General features: G+C 41.8%; 1 protein-coding gene across 1 annotated transcript in view; it reads left to right on the top strand.

Moving 5' to 3' along the window:
• Positions 1 to 24,089, top strand: part of EIF3H (eukaryotic translation initiation factor 3 subunit H) — a 223,500-nt gene that overhangs the window by 168,237 nt on the left and 31,174 nt on the right. Inside the window, exons 4-5 of the mRNA XM_077493241.1 lie at positions 9,273 to 9,372; positions 14,609 to 14,758. Coding sequence (XP_077349367.1) covers positions 9,273 to 9,372; positions 14,609 to 14,758 — 250 coding nt within the window. The remainder of the gene's footprint in view (positions 1 to 9,272; positions 9,373 to 14,608; positions 14,759 to 24,089) is intronic.

Below are 24,089 nucleotides of genomic sequence, written 5' to 3'. Positions count from 1 at the left end.
TCAGCGCTGCCCCATTGATTTCAATGTGGAGGAGCGGTGAGTTCACGCTCCAAAGATGCTGGTAGGACTTTTTCTGATGCCCTGCCAGCGCACCGCTCCAGTGTGAAAGCAGCCGCTTTTTTCAGGCGCTATTTTTAGCGCTGTAGCGCCTGAAAAACACTCCAGTGTGAAAGGGGTCTAACTGTTGGGATGGTATTGAGCAAATGATGGTTTCCTTCATACATATCATTTAGAATTGAGGCCAAACAGTTCAGTCTTGGTTTCATCAGACCAGAGATTCTCGCTCCTCCTAGTCTGCAAAAAATAAAATCACATGAAGGACACTCAAAGTACAAGCTGGCTGTTATGTGTTTTGCACTGAAGAATGCCTTCCATCTAGCCACCCTGTCAAAAAAACAGGTTGTTGGAGGACTGCAGTCATAGTTGTCCTCCTAGAACTTTGTCCCATGTCCACACAGGATCTCTGGAGCTCAAAGTGACCCATCTGGTTCTTGGTTAGCTCTCTTACTAAGGCCTTTCTCCCCTGAAAGCTCAGTCTTGCCCAGCAACCAGCTCTTGGAAGAGTCCTGCTTGTGCCAAACTTCTACTTGAGAATTATTGAGGCCACTGTGCTCTGGGGAACCTTCAGTGCAGCACTTTCTGTAGTCTTCCCCAGATCTGTGCCCTGCATTATTCCTATGTCTGCAGGCGTTTCCTTTGACCTCGTGGCTTTTTTACTGATACAGTGTCAGTATGCATTGTAAGCTGCGAGGCCTTTTAGCCCATGTTCACACTGAGGACCGGTTTTCGCACAATTTCAAACCGCCATTTCAGTCCTACTTTGGGGCGACTTGACAGATATCTGTGTGGCCAATGCCAAAAGTGCAGAACTACTTTTGGGAACCAGTGCGGCGCCGCACCGATTCAGATGGTGCTGTTGCTAGCAATAGGCTGCGATTTGACATGTCAAAACATCTCGACGTGAATGTGGGATTATAGAGAGGTGTGCGTCTTTTCCAAATCATGTCCAATTCATTTAATTTACTACAGGTGGATTCCAGTCAAGGCGTAGAAATCTCTCAGCAATGATCAAGAGAAATGGGAGGCATCCAAGCTAAATTTCAATAATTGTTGCAAAGGGTCTGAGTACTTATGCCAATGTGATAGTTCAGTTTTTATTTATTTTATACCTTTTTTTTTTTTTTTTTTTTATACATTTGTGAACATTTCCAAAATTCTGATTTCACTTTGTCATGACGGGGTACTGAGTGTAGATTAAAGAGGGGGGAAAATGAATTTAGACAACTGCAGTATCAGGCTGCAACATAACAAAATTGGAAAAAGAAATGCAAGGGGGTCTGATTACTTTATGAATGCATTGTGTGTGTAATAAATATATATATATATATATATATATATAGCGCTATTGGTAAAAGATTTAATTTTTTTTGCTTTGGTGTCTGTTATAATCCTCGTTACCGTACTTTAATAGACCATACGACCAGAATATCTAATGTAGTTTATTGTTGCAGGCAGGTGCCGGCTTTGCAGTCATGAAATAAATTTTATTTATTCCTTCTTATGCTAGGTCATCACCCCTAAACGATCGGGCTGTTTCACAAAGCACCGCACACCGTAAATATCCAGCCGCAAAGCAAGAGTGCAGCTTGTAAAAGCAAACTGGCCGGTACATATAAATGCAGCGCCTGTCTGCTCCCTCACCCCTGACCAGCTATCTGTGCCTGTGGACATGAGACACACGTTGTTTGTTTGCGGGGATCTGTATCTGTGTGAACTAGAAAGACAGCTCAGTGGCCATTGTATTGCTGATTTGAGATGCACCGGAGGCACGCTGTGTGCTGGCGAACTTTGTAGTCTGCATGCTAATAAGCCAAGCATTGAAATTGTACTCATTTCTCAGCACGCCCTCTTCTCCCTCTACTCATCGCCAGTGGAAACTGCAGACACTATAAAATTAATTTGTGGGTTTTTTTTTTTTTTTTACTTTATTGCACAAATACAGTTTTGGGTACCTATGATTTATGTTCAAGCTGTAGTACATGAAGGGCATGTTATTAGGTGTGTGGCTGACCGGTTAAGAAATCCTTCTATATGTTGTAGTAGTAAAGTGGTTTTTACCATAATGCATTATCTGCATTAAAGTGGTTCTAAAGGCTGAAGGGCTTTTTTTTTTTTTTTTTTTTTTTTTTTCCCTACCTTAATGCCCTCTCTGCATTAAGGTAAAAAACCTGAGTGCTGCTCCCCTCCCCTATACTTACCTGAGCCCAATCTTGTTCCAGCAATATGCATGAGAGTAGCAACTCTCTCGGCTCTCTCCCTCCTAGTATGCTCAGAGGGAGTATATTTATTATTTTTATATATATATATATATATATTAGGGGTTTACAATCATTTTAAGGTTAAATAAAATATATAAATGCCTCCAGGTAGCCACATTGCATTTTACAGGAAATTACAGAGCTGCAGATTAAATTTTTTTATAGTTAATGTTTGCTAGCATTCAATTACAATATGACTTGCATAGCAATTGTATATGCTATATTATATATTCCAGACATGGAAGCCGGTACCTGCCAACCCCCCCCCCCCAAAAAAAGTGGCGAATCTGAGCTACCCCTTTTGGGTGGAGCTCCGCTTTAACAAAATCAATCTTTTAAATAAAACCTAGCCGCCCTCTTGAGCGTCTGTGGCATAAGACTAAGTTATACCATTCCTTCCTCCACACTGCCAAACAGACCTACTTTTTCACTCTCATTAACACCCTCTCACGCAGTCCCCGTCAACTCTTTTCTACCTTTTTACCACTCTAGTTCGGCCTCCATTACCTCCACTCACTAACTTACTGCCCAGGAGATTGCTAATCACTTCAAAAATAAGATTGAGACAATTCGCCTCGATCTCCACACTACAGATATCTCCCTCACTTTATACTCCTTGTATTCTGCACAATCAATACTTCCCTCTTTTAACCCAGCTACTATAGAGGAAGAGTCACTAAACTTTAGAAAAAAGCCCACCTAACTTCCTGTTCCTTCTCAAATACTACGGTCACCATCTGGCTCTATCCAGCACTCTTAACTCATATCTGCAACCTCTCATTATATACCGGCATCTTCCCCAACCCTCTAAAACATGCGCTAGTCCCCACCAATCTTAACCCAAGACCCATCTCTTTTGCCTCCAAACTCCTTGAACGTTTTGTCTACAACCGACTGAGAGACCACCTCATTGAGAATAACCACCTTGATCCCCTTCAGTCTGGATTTCACCCACAGAAACCGCCCTCCTAAAACTCAAACTACTTACGGCTAAAATCCATCTTTAGATGTTCCCTGAAAACCCTTCTCTTTAACCACTTCCCACCCGGCCAATGCATATATACGGCCGGGTGGGAGCCGTCTACTCCTGATAGGACGTTCAGGAACGTCCTTCAGAAGTAGCGGGATCGCGCGTGCCCGCGCAGCGGCGCGATCCCGATGTGCTCGTGTCACCTGGACACAGCGCATCTCTGATCGGCAGGAGGGCTCTCTGATCACATGACGGCCGTGTCCAATCACGGCCGTCATGTGATGTAAACAAACAGCCGGTTGCTAGGCAATCGGCTCTCCTCTCCTCACACGGAAGTCATTGCTGAGGAGAGGAGAGCAGATCGCTGCAGCTGGCTGATGATCAGTGAGTATGAGCTGTTTTTTTACAGCTTTTTACTCACTGATCATCAGTCTAGTGTCAACACACAACACACCACACATTACAAACACAGTCCCCACACATGTCCCCAAAACATACATGTCCCCAAATAATAAAAACACATGTCCCTAATAATAAAAACATGTCCCCCACATATGTCCCACTAAAATCACATGTCCCAATGATTATCTGCACACATATGTACGTGATCACCTGCACACATATGTACATGATCATTTGCGTACATATGTCCCTAATCACACAAACCAATTATTATACACTTAACGGAATTTTTTTTACCAAAAACATGTAGCAGAATACATTTTGGCTTAAATTTATGACAAAATGTGATTTTATTGGATTTCTTTTCAAATAGAAAAAAGAAAATATTGTTTTTTTTCCCAAATTATATCGCAAAAAAAAAAAAAACGGAGTCGTGAATAAATACCACCAAAATAAAGCTCTATTTGTGCGAACAAAATGATAATTTCATTTGGGTACAGTGTAGCACGACCGCGCAATTGTCACTAAAAGTGCTTGAGCCCTGAAAGCTGAAAATTGGGCTGGGAAGGAAGGGGGCGAAAGTGCCCTGTATTGTAGTGGTTAAAGAAGCTTATCCTGCTTCTAAGTAATAATGTTTTACTTCCTCCATCAGCTCATCCCCAACAGCTACTACCTTTTCTATCAATTGACCCTCCCGCTTTAGGTTGTAAGATCTAATGAGCATGGCCTTCTGATTCCTCTTGTACCAAATTGTAATGTAACTGTAATGTCTACCTTTATTTTGTTAAGCTCTGTGCAAACTGTTGGCGCTGTTTAATAAATTCCAAGCAAGCACATAGACATGTATATCAGGCTGTCTGGAGGGGGGTACTAATGCTCAACGTCCAACGCTGAGAGTGTAAGTCAAGAGGGTGCCCGCCTCGGCTTCTGTAATCACTCAGTAAAAATGAAGGTATCCCTGTGACCACACATCCATGCCATCCCAGGTGCAATGGTAAGCGATAACCTCAGCCTCTCCCCATGACTAAGCTCCGAGGGGGCGAAACGAAACGCGTCGGCATGGCCTGGCCATAGTTTACGCTGACGTTGTCACTTTTGCACCTGGTATGACATGGATGTGCGGTCACAGGGATACCTTTCTTTTTACCGAGCGATTACAGGAGTCGAGGCGGGCACCCTCTTAACTTGCACTCTCGGCGCTGGTTGTTGAGGATTAGTACCCCCCTCCAGACAGCCTGATATACATGTCTATGTGCTTGCTTGGAATTTAAGCACTGGTATATCTTTCTATCTATATGCGCTTGCAGATTTCCACTAACTGATGCTATTTCAATTTTAGTAAGTAAAGAATAACTGCATTAAAACGTTTCATAAATAGGTCAGGTTAAATGTATTCCCTGTGCAGTTATTGTAAACTTTTTGTAATAAAAACATAAAAAATTTAAATCTATGAAGCATGCCATTTCCATGGGTGGCCAGACTTTTCATAGAACTGTATGCACACTTTCTAATTTCACGTCCTAGGAATTGGGGAACAGATGTGGGCCCCTTTAAGGGCAGTAGCTGGCTGCTCTCACATTTGGGAGCTTGCTGGCTTGTTGTAGGTTTATTATATTAGTTGTCAGCCCCAGGACATTTACAGCTGTGTATACTCTACGGACTACATGTCTGTTACAGAGTTTCTCAACCCGGCGTCAGTTTGCACAGGCATCGGCTCCCCGAGCCTTCTGGGTTTGACCTTGCAAAGATTTCCTAGGTGAGAGGTTGAACAGGGATAATCATTGTAATTTACATACATTACCTTGTTATGATGAGAGCCCTTCTCCATTCACTCCCAGCATGTTGGTTTAACTGGCCACTGCTGCTAGAATGACATACTTTTTGAAAAATTATTTTTTCCAGTTAGACCCGTTCACTCGAGTTGGTGGGTTAAGCGCAGCACTTTGTTCTGTGCATAGCAAAGCAATTCATTTAGGATCGCACCTTATAGTACAGTGCGTGCCATTTAATCTGTGCTGCAAGGCACTGCAATGTACATAATGCAGGACCAGTTTGGTCTGCTGCCATGCATTGAACTGAAGGAGTTGCTTTAATGCAAGGCACAAATTACCACGTTAACGTGCCAATGGTATAGTACCACACTGGAATGCACCGGAGGGAAATGACCCCCAATTTATTTTTAATTTTTATTTAAGTTTGTATAAAATGTAATCGCCAGAAACTACACAATCATTCATCAAAGTTCAGTTAAATGTGCAGTTGAATGTGGACAATAAAGTGACAACTTTTGTGCAATTCAATTTGAAAATTGGATCAACGAGAAGGGATGGGGGGGATAGCTCCCGCAATTTTGTCAGTAGAAGCCACCATTATTATTTTTTTTAAGCTTCAAAGGTCGCCTAGTATACACAATGAAAAAATAACCCCTTTCAGAGCGATCGTCGATAACCTAATTGTACAATGCTTTGTGTTTTCAACAAAAAATGGAGTTCTGCATAGCCACTTTTAAATACTTTTTTTTTTTTTTTTTTTTTTAATTATCTAAAATGGAAATCCCCAATTACATAGTTGGTTAGGTTGAACAAAGACACCAGACCATCCAATTCAACCTGTGTAGGTGTCTGACAAAAATTATTCCCATATCCCTGTATATTGTGTTCACTAAGATGACCCTTTAAATCGTTTTTTGAAACCATCAGCACTCCCTGCTGACACCACCACTTGTTGTAAAGAGTTTCACATCCTTACCGCTCTGACAGTAAAGAACACTCTATGCAGTTTAAGGTTAAACCATTTCTTCAGTTTTGAGTGGCAATGTGTCTTAAGCTCCCTGAGACTGAATAGTTCCCCCATCCTGATGGAAATCTGATTTGATTAAATATGCTTTTTACAGTATAACTTTGCATGTATTGTCAGCATTATGTCCCTGTGCTGAAAGAAAACCGATTTGGTAACATGAAAAGCCCCCCAATCTCACCCCCCCCCCTTTTTTCTTTGGTCATTTGTTTTTAAGGCTTCATTCCCATGAGGTGGATCCGCTGCCACAGAGTCCACCTCTGTCCGCCAGCTCAGCGGGAGATCTCTCCATTGGTCCTTCTCTGCTCACTGAGTGGGGAGGGGCTTGTCGAGCGCCGCTGGTTGCTATGGAGAGATCGGACAAAAATGGACAGCATGTCTGTTTTTATCAGATCTCACCCAATCCGATCCGCCATGGATGGATGCGAACATAGGGCCATCCGTCTGATTTTAGCGGAACCCAACGGGTTGGATGTCAGCGGACATGTCACCGCTAGACTAATATGGAGCAACTGTTCAGGTCCGCCGACAAAACTGCCAGACAGACCTGAACGGTCTGACAGTGTCACAAGGGCCTTAGGCTAGGTGTACACTTCTGCAATCTGATTGTGATCCAATTTTCAGTGCAGTTTGAATATGGTGATGCTTTGTGATTTCAACAAAAAAATTTAGTTTTGCCCAGCCACTTTAAATCATTTTCATCAAAAAATGGAAATCGCCAGTTACATAGCAAGTTTGAATAAAGTTACATCCTGTGTGTGTGTCTGCCAATATTTCCCCATATCCCTGTATATTGCGTTCGCTAAGATGCCCATTTAATGGTGTTTTTTTAAGCTATCAACACTCCCTGCTGACACCACCACTTGTGGAAAAGAGTTGCACATCCTTACTGCTCACAGTAAAGAACCCTCTACGCGGTTTAAGGTTAAACTACTTCTCCAGTTCTAATGAGTGGCCTCGTGTTGTCTTAAGCTCCCGAAGACTGAATAGTTTATTCCCTATTCCAGAATCACTATTGAGGAATTTGTATATCGCTATTTGTATCTCCTCTCAAGCATCTCTTCTCCAGAAAGAATGCATTTAATGCTTGCAGTGGTTCCTCATAACAAACATCCTTCGGTCCCCTTATTTGCTTTGTTGCCCTTGTTTGATCTCACTCCAGCTCATGCTTTCTTAGGACTGGTGACCAGAACTAGATGGCATACACCAGATGTGAGACCTAGGAAGTGTGTGTGTGTGTGTGGCGCGGCACGTGATGAGGCTCGGTGGTGCGGGAGGTATGTAGTAGATACATCCGCAGCTGCTGGAGTGCTGATGGGGGATAAAACCCATTCGGGCTCCTGTGGAGATGCAACAAAAAAAGAGGGAGCCCCTGAGGCCCCAATCACACCTGAGTGTTTTGTAGCTTGGCGTCAAAGTACAAAACGCTAGTGGGGGGGGGATCTATTCTCTATGGAGACGGTTCACATCTCCAGTCCAAAATGCCTGAAGCTGGAAGCTCCAAAATGCCTGAAGCTCAGTTCAAGTTCTGGAGCTTCTTTTTAGGCAAATTACAGGCGTTTTTCTTCTTTTAACATTGGTGACCATTTGACCTGTACAAAATTGTGGAAAAATTGTGGCAAAAATGCGCCTGAAAATGATACGCTCGGTTGTGAATGCAGCCTAAAAGTTGCACATCCACTGTGTCCTGGAATAGTGACTAGAGTGGCAACCTCGGCCTTGACTCCTGCCAGACCACGCTGCTATCGCGTTTAACTCTTCACCCTGAATCTAAGTCATGGGGAATACTCCAGATGTGGCCAGACCACAGTTTTGTACAGTTTTATTTCTGGAATAAATCCCCTCTTCTTTCAATAAAAAAAAAAATATATACTGCTCCAGGTGCCCCTTTTTTATGTATTGTAGTAACTGGCTTGCTGCAGCTTGGCATTGTATGCCGTTCTGACGGAAATTTGATTTGATCAAATCAGTTTTTTACAGTATATCTTTGCATGTATTGTCAGCATTATGTCCTTGTGCTGAATGTAAACTGATTTATTAGCATAAAAAGCACCCCCCCCCCCCCTTTTTTTTTTTTTTTTTCTTTTGGTCATTTGTTTCTAAGGCTAGGTTTACACTGCACAGAAAATTGGATCAAAATCCGATTGCAGCAGTTTGTGGTTTGCATCTTCTATGGCAGTGATATGCAATTAGCGGACCTCCAGCTGTTGCAAAACTACAAGTCCCATCATGCTCTGGCTGTCATGTTTCTGGCTGTCAGTCTTGCTATGCCTCATGGGACTTGTAGTTCTGCAGCAGCTGTAGGTCCGCTAATTGCATATCCCTGTTCTATGGGGTCGAAATCCACACTGTAATCGCACCAAAGTAGCACTGGGACTTTTTCCAAAATCGCGCAGTGCTGAGTTGCATTCATGTGAACGGGCACTATATTAAAATTAAAGTGATTTCCATTGTCATGTGGCCATAGGATTCACTCCCACCTGGAAGATTTACCCAAAGCCCTGCCTAGTCTAGCTGCAAGGGGTCATGGGAAAATGTATTTCAGGTTAACGTTGAGTTTTTGCCCTCCTTACCTATGCACCATTGCTGCTTGCTGGGTAGTATTAACCGATTACATAAAGATTTGCCTCCATTTTTCTCTGAAGCAATGTTTTGTTTACGATAATGCATATTTATGGATTTTTGAATAACAGCAGATTTTATATTCCGTTTTATCAAAGGTGTTTTTGGATGTTGAAGTATATCTTGTGCCCATGAATAACGCTCTTTCTCTCCTGCTTCTTTAGATCCCATTAAGACGGCTCAGGGCTCACTGTCGCTAAAGGCTTATCGGCTGACTCCGAAACTGATGGAAGTCTGTAAAGAGAAAGACTTCAGTGTGGAAGGGTATGTGTTCCCAGTGTCTGCTTGTTTCTCACGCAACTTATGGTTGCAGGAAAGAAATTTGCTGCATGTATGGACTGCTTAAAACTGAGCTCCAGGCTCTTTCAGAAAAAATTGAAGTCTGTAGCTACAAATACTGAAATTTCTTCCACTCATGGTTAGTGTTTGGCTGAAGCCATTTATTATCAATCAACTTTGTTTACTCGTTTTAAATTATAATGACAACAGAAACTACCTAAATGACCCTGATCAAAAGTTTGCATACCGTAGTTCTTAATACTGTGTTTGCCCCCTTTTAACATCAATGACCGCTTGGTGTCTTTTGTGGCATTTGTGGACAAGGCTCTTTGTCTTGGATAGTAACGCTGCCCATTTCTCTTGGCAAAAAGCCTCCAATTCCTGTAAATTCTTAGGCTGTCTTGCATGAACTGCACTTTTTGACATCTCCCCAGAGTGGCTCAATGATATTGAGGTCAGGAGTAGGGATGAGCTCAGGCGTGTTCGCATGGAACATGTGCAGAGCCCGCCAGGAAGTCGGCACTGCGCTAATCGCAGGCAGTGAGACCTTGCCCCGATGTGCGACTGTAGACATCGGGCAATGTCACACTGCCTGTGATTAGCGCAGCGCTGTGCCGACTTCCTAGCGGGCTCTGCACGTGTTCCATGCGAACACGCCTGAGCTCATCCCTAGTCAGGAGACTGAGATGGCCACTCCAGAACCTTCACTTTATTCTGCTGTAGCCAATGACAGGTCGACTTGGCCTTGTGTTTTGCATCATTGTCATGTTGGAATGTCCAAGTACGTCCCATGCGCAGCTTCCTGACTCATGAATGCAAATGTTCCTCCGGTATTTTTTTATATTTTCCTGCATGCATCTTGCCATCAATTTTGACCAAATTTCCTGTTCCTTTGTAGCGCGCCCAAAACATCAGTGATCCACCTCCTGTGTTTCATAGTAGGAATGGTGTACTTTTCATCATAGGCCTTGTTGACTTCTCTTCAAATGTAGCATTTATGGTTGTGGCCAAAAAGCTAAATTTTGGTCTTATCACTCCAAATGACATTGTGCCAGAAGGTTTGAGGATTCTCTGTGCGGTTTGGCATATTGTAAGCGGGATACTCTGTGGCATTTGCATAGTAATGGCTTTCTTCTGGCGACTTGACCATGCGTCCCATCTTTCTTCAAGTGCCTCCTTATTGTGCATCTTGAAACAGCCACACCACATGTTTTCAGAGAGTCCTGTATTTCACCTGAAGTTATTTGTGGGTTTTTCTTTGCATCCAAAACAATTTTCCTGGCTTTTGTGGCTGACTTTTTAGTTGGTCTACCTGACCGTGTTTTGATTTTCAACAGAACCCCTCATTTTCCACTTCTTGATTAGAGTTTGAACACTGCGCTGATTGGCATTCTCAGTTCCTTGGATATCTTTTTTTTATATCCCTTTATGGTTTTATACAGTTAAACTACCCTTTCCCACAGATCCTGACAATTCTTTTGCTTTCCCCATGATTCAGAATCCAGAAATGTCAGTGCAGCACTGGATAAAAGATGCAAGGGTCTGTCAGGAGTCCAGAAACTCATTGACCTTTTATATACACACACTCATTGCAAGCAAACAGATCACAGGTGAGGATGGTTACCTTTTAATAGCCATTCTTTGTGTCAACTTGTGTGCATGTTATCAGGCTAAAATCACCAGGGTATGTAAACTTTTGATCAGGGTCATTTGGGTAGTTTCTGTTGCCATTACAATTTAAAAAGAATAAATACAGTTGATAATAAATGGCTTCAGCCAAACACTAACCATGAGTGAAAGAAATGTTTTTGCGGTGGTGTTCACATTCTCTGAAAAATGGCCAAGAAATCATATATTCTGCCAGGGTATGTAAACTTATGAGCACCCCTCTATACAAGTGCTGGAGTTTAGCTTCACCTCCTTTTTATCCATAGCTTTGTCAGAAGCAAACAGCATTCATGAACAATCTGGATGCCAGTTTTGCTGCTTGCGTTTGATTGCTCAGCTAAGTACTTGAGATTCTGCCATATACATTTATCAGCAAATCGTCTCAATATTTTTCTGGCTGCTGTTCATTTATTAGTGGTCCGGCACACATGAGGACTTTATGCCTGCAGTGTCATCTGTTTCTCCCAGTGAATACATGATTTAGCAATGAAATCTGAGGTCTGAGATGGTTTCACACACTGGATTGAAATGAGTTGAAGGCTGGGGTGTGGGTCAGTGGCAGGGAATTGGTGTTTTATACAAGGCCTAAGGGATACTTGTGTCACATTTGTTCTGTTTTTGGATGGGGACAAGTGGCTTGAATTAGTAGCAGTCTAATATTTTTGGGGGCTGCAGCGATGAGACTTCTTCGCAGTAATTTAACTTTTTCCACTGGCCATAAGATGATGATAAAAAAGATAACATTCTTTAACATCTAGATCAGTGATTCTCAACCAGGGTTCCTCCAGAGGTTGCTAGGGGTTCCTTCAGCATTGGGCAATTCCTGCCTCTCGGACAAGTTCCCACTCACACCACTGATCTTTTTAGCTGTCTGTAAGGAGGTAATTCTTCCCAATGACCACAAGTGTAAGGACCATTCCTCCCACTGACCATCACACTAATGTATCATCAGTTCTAGATTTCTAAGTTTTAATAGGGGACCCCCGAAACTGGAGAACTATTTCAAGTGTTCCTCTGTGTTGAAAAGGTTGACAAAGGCTGATATAGTCTCTTTATTTATTTATAGATATATATATATATATATATATATATATATATAGATATATATATAGATATATATAGTTATATAGATATATATATATATATATAGATATATATATAGATATATATAGTTATATAGATATTTTATATAGATATTTTATATATATATATAACTAGATAGTTATATAGAGATAGATATATATATAGTTGTGTGTGTGTGTATATGTATATATATATATATATATAGTTATATATATATATATATATATATATATATATAGTGTTATATATATATAGTGTTATATATATATAGTGTTATATATATATAGTGTTATATATATATAGTGTTATATATATATATAGTGTTATATATATATAGTGTTATATATATATAGTGTTATATATATATATAGTGTTATATATAGTGTTATATATATATATAGTGTTATATATATATATAGTGTTATATATAGTTTATATATATATATATAGTGTTATATATATATATAGTTGTGTATATATATATATAGAGAGAGAGAGTTAGTGTTAGTGTGTGTGTGTGTGTATATATATATGTATGTTCCTTCTATATTATAAAGGCTTCACTGGGGACATCATCAAACCACTTTTGGCTAATGACAGTGATGTGTGGTAGCTGGGAAGTCTGGTGGGGAGATTTTACTGCTGCAGTTATATAAGAAGCCAGCCCTGTGATTGTCTGCAAGCAGTTAGGGATGCACCAATTTTTTTAACACTCACCGATACCAATTACCGATATCTACCACAACTGTTTTGTTTTCACTTCAGATGTCAGCAATGGTACAAAGCATTGAAAATTTATTTACAAATGAAACAAACTTTCTTTTTTTTAATTTGGCACTCTTTCGATGTGAAATGTGTAACTATACTAAACTATGTTTCTTTTTATTTTAGTGTTTTTTTTTTCAAATTTTTTTTTTTTTTGACAGTTCCAATTACCGGACTTCTTTAAAGCGGGAGTAAACCCGCTGAATTTTTTATATATTTTTTTTTTTCATACCTGCAAGGGAAAAGGCATAATGAGCTAGTGTGCACCGCATACTAGCTCATTATGAAATACCTTAGAACAAAGCCCCGGCATCTTGCCCGATACACGCTGATCGAGCTGACATGTTCCCTCGGCGTGTCTTCTGGATATCGTGGCTCCGGCGCTGTGAGTGGCCAGAGCGGCAATATCGCCACTCTCGCGCATGCGCGCAGGAGATTTCTTTTCGGCAGGGTCCGGTGTCTGCCGGGCTTCCAGCTGAGAACCCCCTGTGTGCATGTGCCGCTGCAATCAGTGGCTCATTGCCGGGGGAATATCTCCTAAACCATACAGGTTTAAGAGATATTTTTTTTACCTACAGGTAAGCCTTATAGGCTTACCTGTAAGTAAAAGTGAAAAAAGACTATACAACCGCTTTAACATAGGGGAGACCAACGGACAACCCAAAGAACTGAGTCTGTACGTATCGGTTTCAGGTATCTGTGCATCTGCACCAGTACCAATACTTGTGCAAATGCTCGGTTTCGGCACTGAAACTAGTATCGGTGCAACAATACAAGCAACCATAAGAGACTGAAAGATTAGTTTTTGGTTCCTGTATCCTTCAGTAATTTTCCATTTCTTGCCATGAAGGTCCCTTGCCAAAAAAAATCTTTTCAGAAAAGGAGACGTTGAAACCTTTGATTGTCACTACTAGCACAGGAGGTCAGAGGAAATTTCCCAGAAGGGACAGAATACAGTGTAAACTTGAGGTTCTAACCCATTGGTCTCCAAACTGTCTCTCCTGGCTGGATATGGATCTTTGCTTGCCTTTTATCCAGCCCTTGCAACACCTTTCCATCTACAGACGCCAATGGTGGGGCACGGTTCCTCTCAACAGACTTCAATGGGGGGGGGGGGGGGCATTTTCTACACCCATTGACCAGTCAAATTGCCCTCTCCTTAGAAAGTTTGGAGATCCCTGTCCTAACCCTTCATTAATGTGTTCATAAAAAAACTTGTAACAATCTTTGGGCAGTTTGTTCCTGCATGCCAGTTCCCTATATGAGGGTGTATTAGTATTTTACAAGCTTTGAAATGACATGTAGTGTAATATCTGGTTTATCCTAAAGTCATATTGTCTGTCGCATGAAACAAATACAAGTCCTATTCAGAAATAAAGCTATTGTGCTCACCTCTCCCTTGGCTGTGTCTCCTACCTCTCTAAAGTTTCCAGCACTGCATCCTCCATTGGATACCACCCGATGTGTGGAATACTGAAGAGGCGGATGGAGGTTGTAGCACTGCAAAGGTAGGCGACACGGCCACTGGAGCAAAAGTCTAATAGGCCTTTGGCAGGGGGCATGCGTTAGGATTTATCATGTTGTTTCTGTTCCATGGAGCTTACAGGAAGTCCAATAAATACAGCTGAAAGTCACCAGTTTTTCATTCTTTAAATACAATTGATTTCTGTGTTTTGATCAATTGCAACCTGTCTCTTGTCTGCAGATTGAAAAAGGCAAACATTGCCTTCGAAAACATGTTCGAAGAGGTTCCTATTGTCATTAAGAACTCTCATCTCATCAACGTGCTGATCTGGGAGCTGGATAGAAAGGCACCTGTGACCGAGAAACACGAGCTCCTTAGTCTTTCCAGCAGGTGAGAATGGATTATCTAAACCATAAAGCCTTTTTTTCCTAAATAGTAGCATTGTCTTAAAGCAACTGTATTTTCTAGCATAAAAACTGTTAAATGGAGCCATTGTGTTAAAAAAATTATTTGCTTTTCCTGACTTACAACTGAAAGGTTTGCTCTCTTACACAGTATTTGGCTGTCACTTCTATACGATACTTTTAGGTGTGTCCACCACTACGCCCTGACATTTTATTTGCTTGCTCCTACATTGACTACAAAAAGGCCAAGTATGAGAGTGTCAACAACTAATAGGTCCAGCTGCCTCCATGTTTGACTGTCTGATCGATGTCCTGAATGAGCCCTGCTACACATTAGGTTTGTCTTAGTGGTGGCAAACCTCAGACATGAAATATGAACAAAGTGTTTCCCTCTATGTGCTTGTCTCAACCTCTTCCAGACCGCCCTATAGCAGATTTGCTTCTACAGGTGGCTCTCCTTTGCAGGAACACACACACACACACACACACACACACACACACACACGTGTGTGTGTGTATATATATTATATGTATATTATTGTGTGTGTGATTCTGTACTTCCAACTATAGGGGGCGCATCACAATAGATGCCAACCTGCGTGTGCCATGCACTGGATGTTTGCCGGCACCCATCGACTGTGGGTAAAACGCACAAAACTGAGATCCGAGACAGATTTCCCTTCTGCCGGGGGGATGGATTTTGTGTCCCTGCAAAGCACGGCATAAAATCCATCTCTTCCCCTAGTAAAAGCAGGACACAAAAACACTGGCTAGGCACACAGATAACACTTTGTTTTCTCCAAATGTTTTTAAGACCCTCCCAGCCTGTGTCATTAGTACAGTGACAGTGATGTATAAGTTGCTGATCGCTGCCATTACTTCATTACTAGTATAAAAAAAATGCCATGAATATATACCATAGTTTCTAGATGCTATGATTTTCACATAAACCAATCAATATACGCTTATTGGGATTTTTTTAACCAAAAATATGTAGCAGAATACATATTGGCCTAAATTTATGAAGATATTTGATTTTTTTTATTAGATTTTTTACATTTTTTTTTAATTGACTGTGATTTATTGTTGAAAGTAAAAAAATATTATTATTTCCATCCCCTGGGCTTTCAATGGAAAGATGGACCCAGCACAGCAGAACATACACCCGTCTCATTACAGTGATTTCTCAGTAAAGGGAGGAGGACCCTAGAAATTATGGTATCTATAGTATCAATTAAGCCGTACACATGACTGAAGTACATGCACTGCTCATTAAAAAAAAAAAAAAAAAGTAAAATGGTAGTGAGGGGGAAGAGGATGCATCTGGGAGCTTGCAAAGGATCTAAACAGGAGGATTAAAAGCACAGTAAGAAACAATATTTAATCAAATTAATTAGAGCGTTATGTTAATGGTTTAGTGTTACTTAAAACATTGTTGGCTCACTACAGCGGCCTTCATTGGGCTCCCTAGTTTATAGAGAGCTGCCCTTGCTGCTAGCCTGCTAATGATCCTTTAAACTAGTGGCCAGCTCTCCACCAACACATCAATAGACTAGTGGCCAGCTCTCCACCAACACATCAATAGACTAGTGGCCAGCTCTCCACCAACACATCAATAGACTAGTGGCCATCTCTCCACCAACACATCAGTAGACTAGTGGCCAGCTCTCCACCAACACATCAGTAGACTAGTGGCCAGCTCTCCACCAACACATCAGTAGACTAGTGGCCAGCTCTCCACCAACACATCAGTAGACTAGTGGCCAGCTCTCCACCAACACATCAGTAGACTAGTGGCCAGCTCTCCACCAACACATCAATATCCGGAGTCATTGTACAGAAGTGTTTTACAAAGTAGCAGCCATCGGGACATGGGAGATCACTTCATTAAAAGTAGGTTATATCCTGGTGCTACATTGCCAAAAAACTGTTTAAAGGATAAGTTCACCACCTTTCATAATGTTACATGTTACTAAATAGGCAGCTCCCCCCCCCCCCCCCCCCAAGATCCTTTGTGACATTGGGCAGGGGGATCTTCTTTCTGCACCCACTGTCACATTTTTAAAACGTGATTGTTCAAGCCCCCCCTTTTTGGACAGAACAATTGTTCAACCCCTGTTCATGCCGCTGAGACTGGTCATGCGGTTGACAGTTGCCAGTCGCATGAAAAGTCGCACCCTATTACTGGAAATGGACCAGTTTATATTGCTGCGATTTATGTCGCAGCAATTATGAAAGGTTCCTGTGAGACTTTTACGGATTTCATTGCGACTTCTGTTAAATTAAGTCACAAGCTGCAATGAAATTGGCAGTGCAAGTCGCACTGATGTTCAGCTTTCAAATCATGCTGAAGTAGCGTGATTTCAAAGCTGCACTGTTTTGACCGGGGGCTCAGAGTTCTGCCAATGAAAGAACTACAGATACCATCAACCATTGCAGCAGACAGCTTGCAGTTCTCAAAGATCTACAAGGGCGCTGGCGATCACTCTAGTAGATTGATTCTTCCTGTCATTCAGTAACTGCCTACCCGTATGAAGTACAGACAGGCGGCTACACTGACCGTCTGTAGGAGCCTGACGCTGCGCCTGCGTTCTGCTGATTGTGGACAGCATAAAAATAAAAAATTCACCTTTTTATTTGGTTTACCTGCAAAAAAAGTGCATTTTTTTTTCTTTCTAAAAATAACTTATCCTTTAACCACTTGCAGACCGGACCAATTTGCTGGTCAAAGACCAGACCCCTTTTTGCGATTCGGCACTGCGTCGCTTTAACTGACAATTGCGCGGTCGTGCGACGTGGCTCCCAAACAAAATTGACGTCCTTTTTTTTCCCACAAATAGAGCTTTCTTTTGGTGGTATTTGATCACCCCTGCGGTTTTTATTTTTTGCGCTATAACCAAAAATAGAGCGACAATTTTGAAAAAAACTCATTATTTTTTACTTTTTGTTATAATAAATATCCCCCAAAAATATATAAAAAAACATTTTTTTCCTCAGTTTAGGCCGATACATATTCTTCTACATATTTTTGGTAAAAAAATCGCAATAAGCGATTATTGATTGGTTTGCGCAAAAGTTATAGCGTTTACAAAATAGGGATAGTTTTATAGAATTTTTATTGGCGGCGATCAGCGATTTTTATTGTGACTGCGACATTGTGGGGGACCCATCGGACATTTTTGACACATTTTTGGGACCATTGTCATTTATACAGTAATCACTGCTATATAAATGCAGTGATTCCTGTGTAAATGACACTGGCAGTGAAAGGGTTAACCAGTGGGTGGCAGTGTAGGGGTTAAGTGTTCCTAGGGGTGTGTTACTAACTGTGGGGGGGGTTGGGCTTTCATTTAGTGAACACTGATCTCTGCTCCATGTGATTGACTAGCGTCACTAGTTGCTAGGCAGAATGGAGAAATGTTTACAAAGCATTTCCTCCATTCGGCCGCTCCGTGAGACGATCGCGGGGATGCCCGCGGCGATCGAGTCCGCGGGTCCCGCGACCAGACTCACGGGGGTCCCGACCAGCGCGGCAGCGCGCCGCCGGCGGCGCATTCCCGATGGCAGGGCGGCATTGAATATTGGACGTACATGTACGCCAATATGCCTGCCCGTGCCATTCTGTCGACGTACATCATCGTGCGCTGGTCGGGAAGTGGTTAAACTTCAGCTTTAAAATGTTTTAAATTAGCATGGGTCTCGCTTATCTGTGTGTGTGAAAATAGCAGTCTGGGCTGCCTTTTAGAAAATTATTACATCCATATCTACCTGGTCTATTTTGGAATGGGTACTTGATGCTGATTGGCTGTTGTGGCACTGTACAGGACTTTCCTTTTTTCCTTCATAATAAATAAGGGTCATTGTTTAGATGTAGATGGTGTTTACATCAAATTTTTTTTTTCCTTTATTCCCTGTAGGTTTGGTGCTCGGCACATATAATACTTGTGATCTGCACATTAGATCTCTATTTTCAGAAGCCTCAGGCCGTTTTAGTGCCTCCTGGCCATGTTCCCGCCTTATCGTGACTTGTAGACATCACCTTATTATAATTTTTCTGCTGCTCCTTGGCTGGAAGACGTACAAGCTACCTCAGAACTATAGCCAACAGTGCCTGACAGGCACAGATGTGTTCCCTGATTCATGAAGCTTTTATATACTAACTCAACAAGGGTAGAAAGTGATGGCTACGGTTCAGCTTAGGGCAGCGGGCTACCATTTATTGCTCTGTGGCGGTAGGGAATAATATCGGCCGCTGCCAAAGACATTTACCATTTCACATCTCCGAAAATCGAATTCCACACAATGTATATATTGAATGAAATACTTGTTATCCGGCGGGCCAGTAAAGACACACTATAGATCATCTTATTGGCTTTGAAAAATGTCAGTTTGTTACAGTTTTCTCCGGGATGAAAATGGGCTGTGAATGTAAACCTATAACAGCGAGGCGGAGGGGCGATATGGCTGGGCCTAACGCTTGTGAGCTGATCCGGCGGTATTATAAGACTAAGCTAATATAATGCCATTCTACACACTATAAAGCCATCCCGTCTGGATCTGTGTTTTCCTTTAACAAAAAAACGTATGGCTTCTTTCTCTGCTCACTTAAGTAGATTACGGCATAAAAGTCCATTGTAAATTTTTTGTTTTGGTTCTACTGCTTGGCCATGACATTCGTTGCAGGCTTTCCCGGCAGCTGTAGGGTTAAGCCGAAGACATAAATGCTGGATAAAGTACCTCTTCATATGTTCCTCTTAGCGGGCTGCCCTCCCCCCTTTCCTGCACAGTGTCCGCTTGATCCAGCGGCTTTTATAGACGGTGTTCACACATTCGCTGTCTGTAGCCAAGTTTCTTGGCCTGCATACTGTTTTATGGAAGTGGGGTGTAGCCCATTAATGTAACTCTGCATTCTGACATCGGAGATGAATATGTATAAAAAAATCTATTATGTGTATGTGTCAGGTAAGAGCGCTCAGTGCGGGACACGATATGTTGAAGTGGAGTCCTTTAAGGCAAAGTTTCTGGACCCCACAGGACAAATAATAAATCATCACAGGCAAATTCACACCTGCACCAGTACTATGTGAATTGAGGCTTACGTTTCACTGCAAAGCACGATTGTTTTCTTCGGTGTGAGGATGTTGGAAAAAGAGCCCGATGACCCCAGCCTGTGTGAGACTGAAATAATACACATGCAGGTTGGAGTTGTATGTACAGTGGATATAAAAAGTCTACACACCCCTTAAAATGTCAGGTTTCCCGTGATGTAAAAAAATGAGACAAAGCTAAATTTCATTACTATTTCTACCTTTTAATGTGACCTATAAACTCAATTGAAAAACAACCGGAAATCTTTTAGGGGTGGTGGAGGCGGTGAGGAAGTAGTGGTTGCATATGTACACCCTCTTGTAACTGGGGATATAGCTGTGTTCAAAATTGGACAATACCATTCAAACTCATGTTAAGTAGGTCAGTACACACCTGCCATCATTCAAAGGGCCTCTGATTAACCCCAAATAAAGTTCAGCTGTTCTAGTTGGTCTTTCCTGACGTTTTCTTAGTTGCATCCTACAGCAAAAGCCATGGTCCGCAGAGAGCTTCCAAAGCATCAGAGGGATCTCGTTACAATGTATCAGTCAGGAGAAGGGTACAAAAGAATTTCCAAGGCATTAGATATACCTTTGAACACAGTGAAGACGGTCATCATCAAGTGGAGAAAATATGGAACAACAATGACATTACCAAGATCCCGACGTCCCTCCAAAATTGATGAAAAGACGAGAAGAAAACTGGTCAGGGAGGCTGCCAAGAGGCCTACAGCAACATTAAAGAAGCTGCAGGGAATATCTGGCAAGTACTGGCTGTGTGGTACATGTGACAACAATCTCCCGTGTTCCTCCTATGTCTGGGCTATGGAGTAGAGTGACAAGACGGAAGACTTCTGTTACGAAGAAAAACATCCAAGCCTGGCTAAATTTGGCAAAAACACATCTGAAGGCTCCCAAAAGCATGTGGGGAAAATGTGTTCTGGTCTGAAGAAACCAAGTTTGAACTTTTTGGCCATAATGCCAACAGATATGTTTGGTGCAAAAACACTGCACATCACCAAAAGAACACCATACCCATGAAGCGTGGTGGCAGCATATCATGCTTTGGGGCTGTTTTTTTAAAAGCTGGAATGGGGGCCTTAGTCAAGGTAGAGGGAATTATGAACAGTTCCAAATACCAGTCAATTGGTACAAAACCTTTAGGCTTCTGCTAGAAAGCTGAACATGAAGATGAACTTCATCTTTCAGCATGACAACCCAAAGCATACTTCCAAATTAATAAAGGAATGGTGTCGCCAGAAGATTAAAGTTTTGGAATGGCCCAGCCAGAGCCCAGACCTGAATCCAATTCAATCTGTGGGGTGATCTGAAGAGGGCTGTGCACAGGAGATGTCCTCGCAATCTGAGAGATTTGGAGTGTTTTTGCAAAGAAGAGTGGGCAAATATTGCCAAGTCTAGATGTGCCACGCTGATACTTATTCCCAAAAAGACTAAGGGCTGTAAAATCAAAAGGTGCTTCAGCAAAGTATTAGTTTAAGGGTGTGCACACTTATGCAACCCAATTATTTTAAGTTTTTTATTTTTACTTCCTAAGAGATTTCAGTTTGTTGTTCAACTGAGATATACAGTTTATAGGTCACATTAAAGGTGGAAAAAGTTCTGAAATTATTTTTGTCTCATTTATTTATTTATTTGCATCACAGAAACCTGGCATTTTAACAGGAGTGTGTGGACTTTTTATATCCACTGTATATAGGAATGCCTTCATACATTTGTGATGAGAAGATTGTATGTCTTTTTCCCATGTGCATGAACTGGGTGATTACACCAATTGCTGCCGCTTGAATGGCCAAGCTGCGATGTCTTGGCGGAGCCGCAGAGCTCTGAAGGAACGGCATACGTATGCCGTTCCTTCATAGCGCGTGCAGCACTGATGTCAGCAGCTGCAAAACTATTAAATATCTCACAAACAAGGCATGTTTTGGAGATATTCATTTTATACAGATAAGCTTACCTTTAAGTAAAAATCACAAGGCGGAGTTTACTACTGCTTTAACCACTTAAGCCCCGGACCAATTTGCAGCCAAAGGACCAGGCCCCTTTTTTGTGATTTTGCACTGTGTCGTTTTAACTGACAATTGCATGGTCGTACGACGTGGCTCCCAAACAAAATTGGAGTCCTTTTTTCCCACAAATAGAGCTTTCTTTTGGTGGTATTTGATCACCTCTGCGATTTTTATTTTTTGCGCTATAAACAAAAATAGAGCAACAATTTTGAAAAACTTAACTTTTTGCTATAATATCCCCCAAAAATATATATAAACATTTTTTCCTCAGTTTAGGCCAATACGTATTCTTCTGCAATTAGCGATTATTGATTGGTTTGCACAAAAGTGTTAACAAAATAGGGGATAGTTTTATAGCATTTTATTATTTTTTTTTTACTAGTAATGGAGGCGATTTTTAAAAAAAAAATTTTATTGTGACTGCCACGTTATGGCAGACACATCGGACATTTTTTTTTACACATTTTTGGGACCATTGTCATTTATACAGCAATCAGTGCTATTTAAATGCATTGATTCATGTGAAAATGACACTGACAGTGAAGGAGTTAACCATTAGGGGCAGTGTAGTGTTATGACGTCATGTGTTTTTTTTTTGTTATTGTAGGGCATGTGACGTCACTGATCGTCATTCCCTATAAAAGGGAACAGACAATCGGTGACAGCCACACAGGGAAGCACGGGGAGAGGTTTGTTTACACAGACCTCTCCTCGTTCTTCAGCTCTGTGACTCGATCATGGGACACCAGTGGCGATCGGCTCCACTGGTCCCACGGTCATGGAGCACAGGACCAGGTCGGGAGCTCGCCTGCTGGAGGCGCGCTCCCGACCCACAGCTGGGCACTTAAAGAATCACGTACCGGTAAGTGATTGTGCCCAGCTGCGCCATTCTGCCGACGTATATCGGTGTGAGGCGGTCCTTAAGTGGTTAAGGTTGTACACGTGCTGATTTTGAAGGATAAGTTCACATATTTTAACAGGTTACAAATCCTGCCTTTTTTTTTTTTTTTGATGCATGAAACTGCCTGTTGGTCTCTCCAATCAATCTATATCCAATCATGCAGGTCCTTGCACTGTATAGCTGATAAAGTGTTACTAAACCCACAACAGTAAAATCAGTCTGTATATGCAGCATAGCGTGCTTGTTATACTCACTGTGGAACTTAAGGGGTTAATCCTCTGCATTGTGTAAAAAGGCTGTTTTAGCCTGTATGCACAGATCCTCCTCCTTCTGGGGAAGGCCAGCTAACACTCCAAAGACATGCAGGTAGGTTAATTGTCTTTTGTCCAAAATTGGCCCTATTATATGGATTGTGGGCTCCTTGAGGGAAGGGACTGATGTGAGTGTGCAGTGTATGTGTGGAGCGCTGTGTTAAATTGACGCTATATGGGTACATTAAATAAATAATATAATAGATGAGCATCTTAATGAGGTACAATGTACAGGGATAGGGACAATTGTAGACACGCACCCACACTCGCTCAGGTTGGACTGGTGTCATTATTCAACCTTACTATCTAACACAGGCAGCGTAGCCGACCTGCACATGCTCAGTTGTGTCTTTTATGATTCAGAGAACCGTCACTTTTTCTCAGATAGCCAGGTCAGATGTTGACATCACACATGTGGGCGTGTATACAGGATGCAGTGGAAATCTCCTCCTTCCTGAATTCTCAGCAATGGAGAAATTGTGCAGTTTACCATGTAACCAAGGTATACAGATAATCCATAAAGATATATAGTGGCAGTATTTTAATGTAAAAAGATGATTTATAAACTGTGGGTGGATAATTAACAATTTTCATATTACTGGGTTTAGTAACACTCTAAGTTTGTTCCTCAGCCTGCATGCTAAAGCAAATTTTTAGCGTGTGGTCTGGTGTCCATTTGTATGGGTTTGAGAGTCGAGACCTTTCTTTTTTGCAAAGAAGGGTGCAGTTTACTTTTTTATTTTTGTACATCTTTATTGACCTAAAGTGGCATAGGGAGATGGACAGAGAATTAGGTGAGCCATAGCAATGTATTATTGATAGTCTAAAACAGGGATGCTCAACCTGAGGTCTATGACCTCAAACCAGGGAAGCGAGTGCCCATGCTCTGAGATGGTGGGTTGTCAAGTCCAGATCGCGATCAGCAGCTTGCCAACCCACCATCCCAGAGCATCAAGGTGCATGGAGTTGGCCACAGAGGGAGCAGGAGCTG

Source organism: Lithobates pipiens, unplaced genomic scaffold, assembly GCF_037356315.1.
Source record: "Lithobates pipiens isolate NorthernLeopardFrog02 unplaced genomic scaffold, aLitPip1_a1.2 Scaffold_19, whole genome shotgun sequence".
Taxonomy (NCBI): Eukaryota; Metazoa; Chordata; class Amphibia; order Anura; family Ranidae; genus Lithobates; species Lithobates pipiens.
The sequence above is the reverse complement of the archived record's forward strand: the minus strand, read 5'-3'. Positions and strand labels throughout refer to the sequence as shown.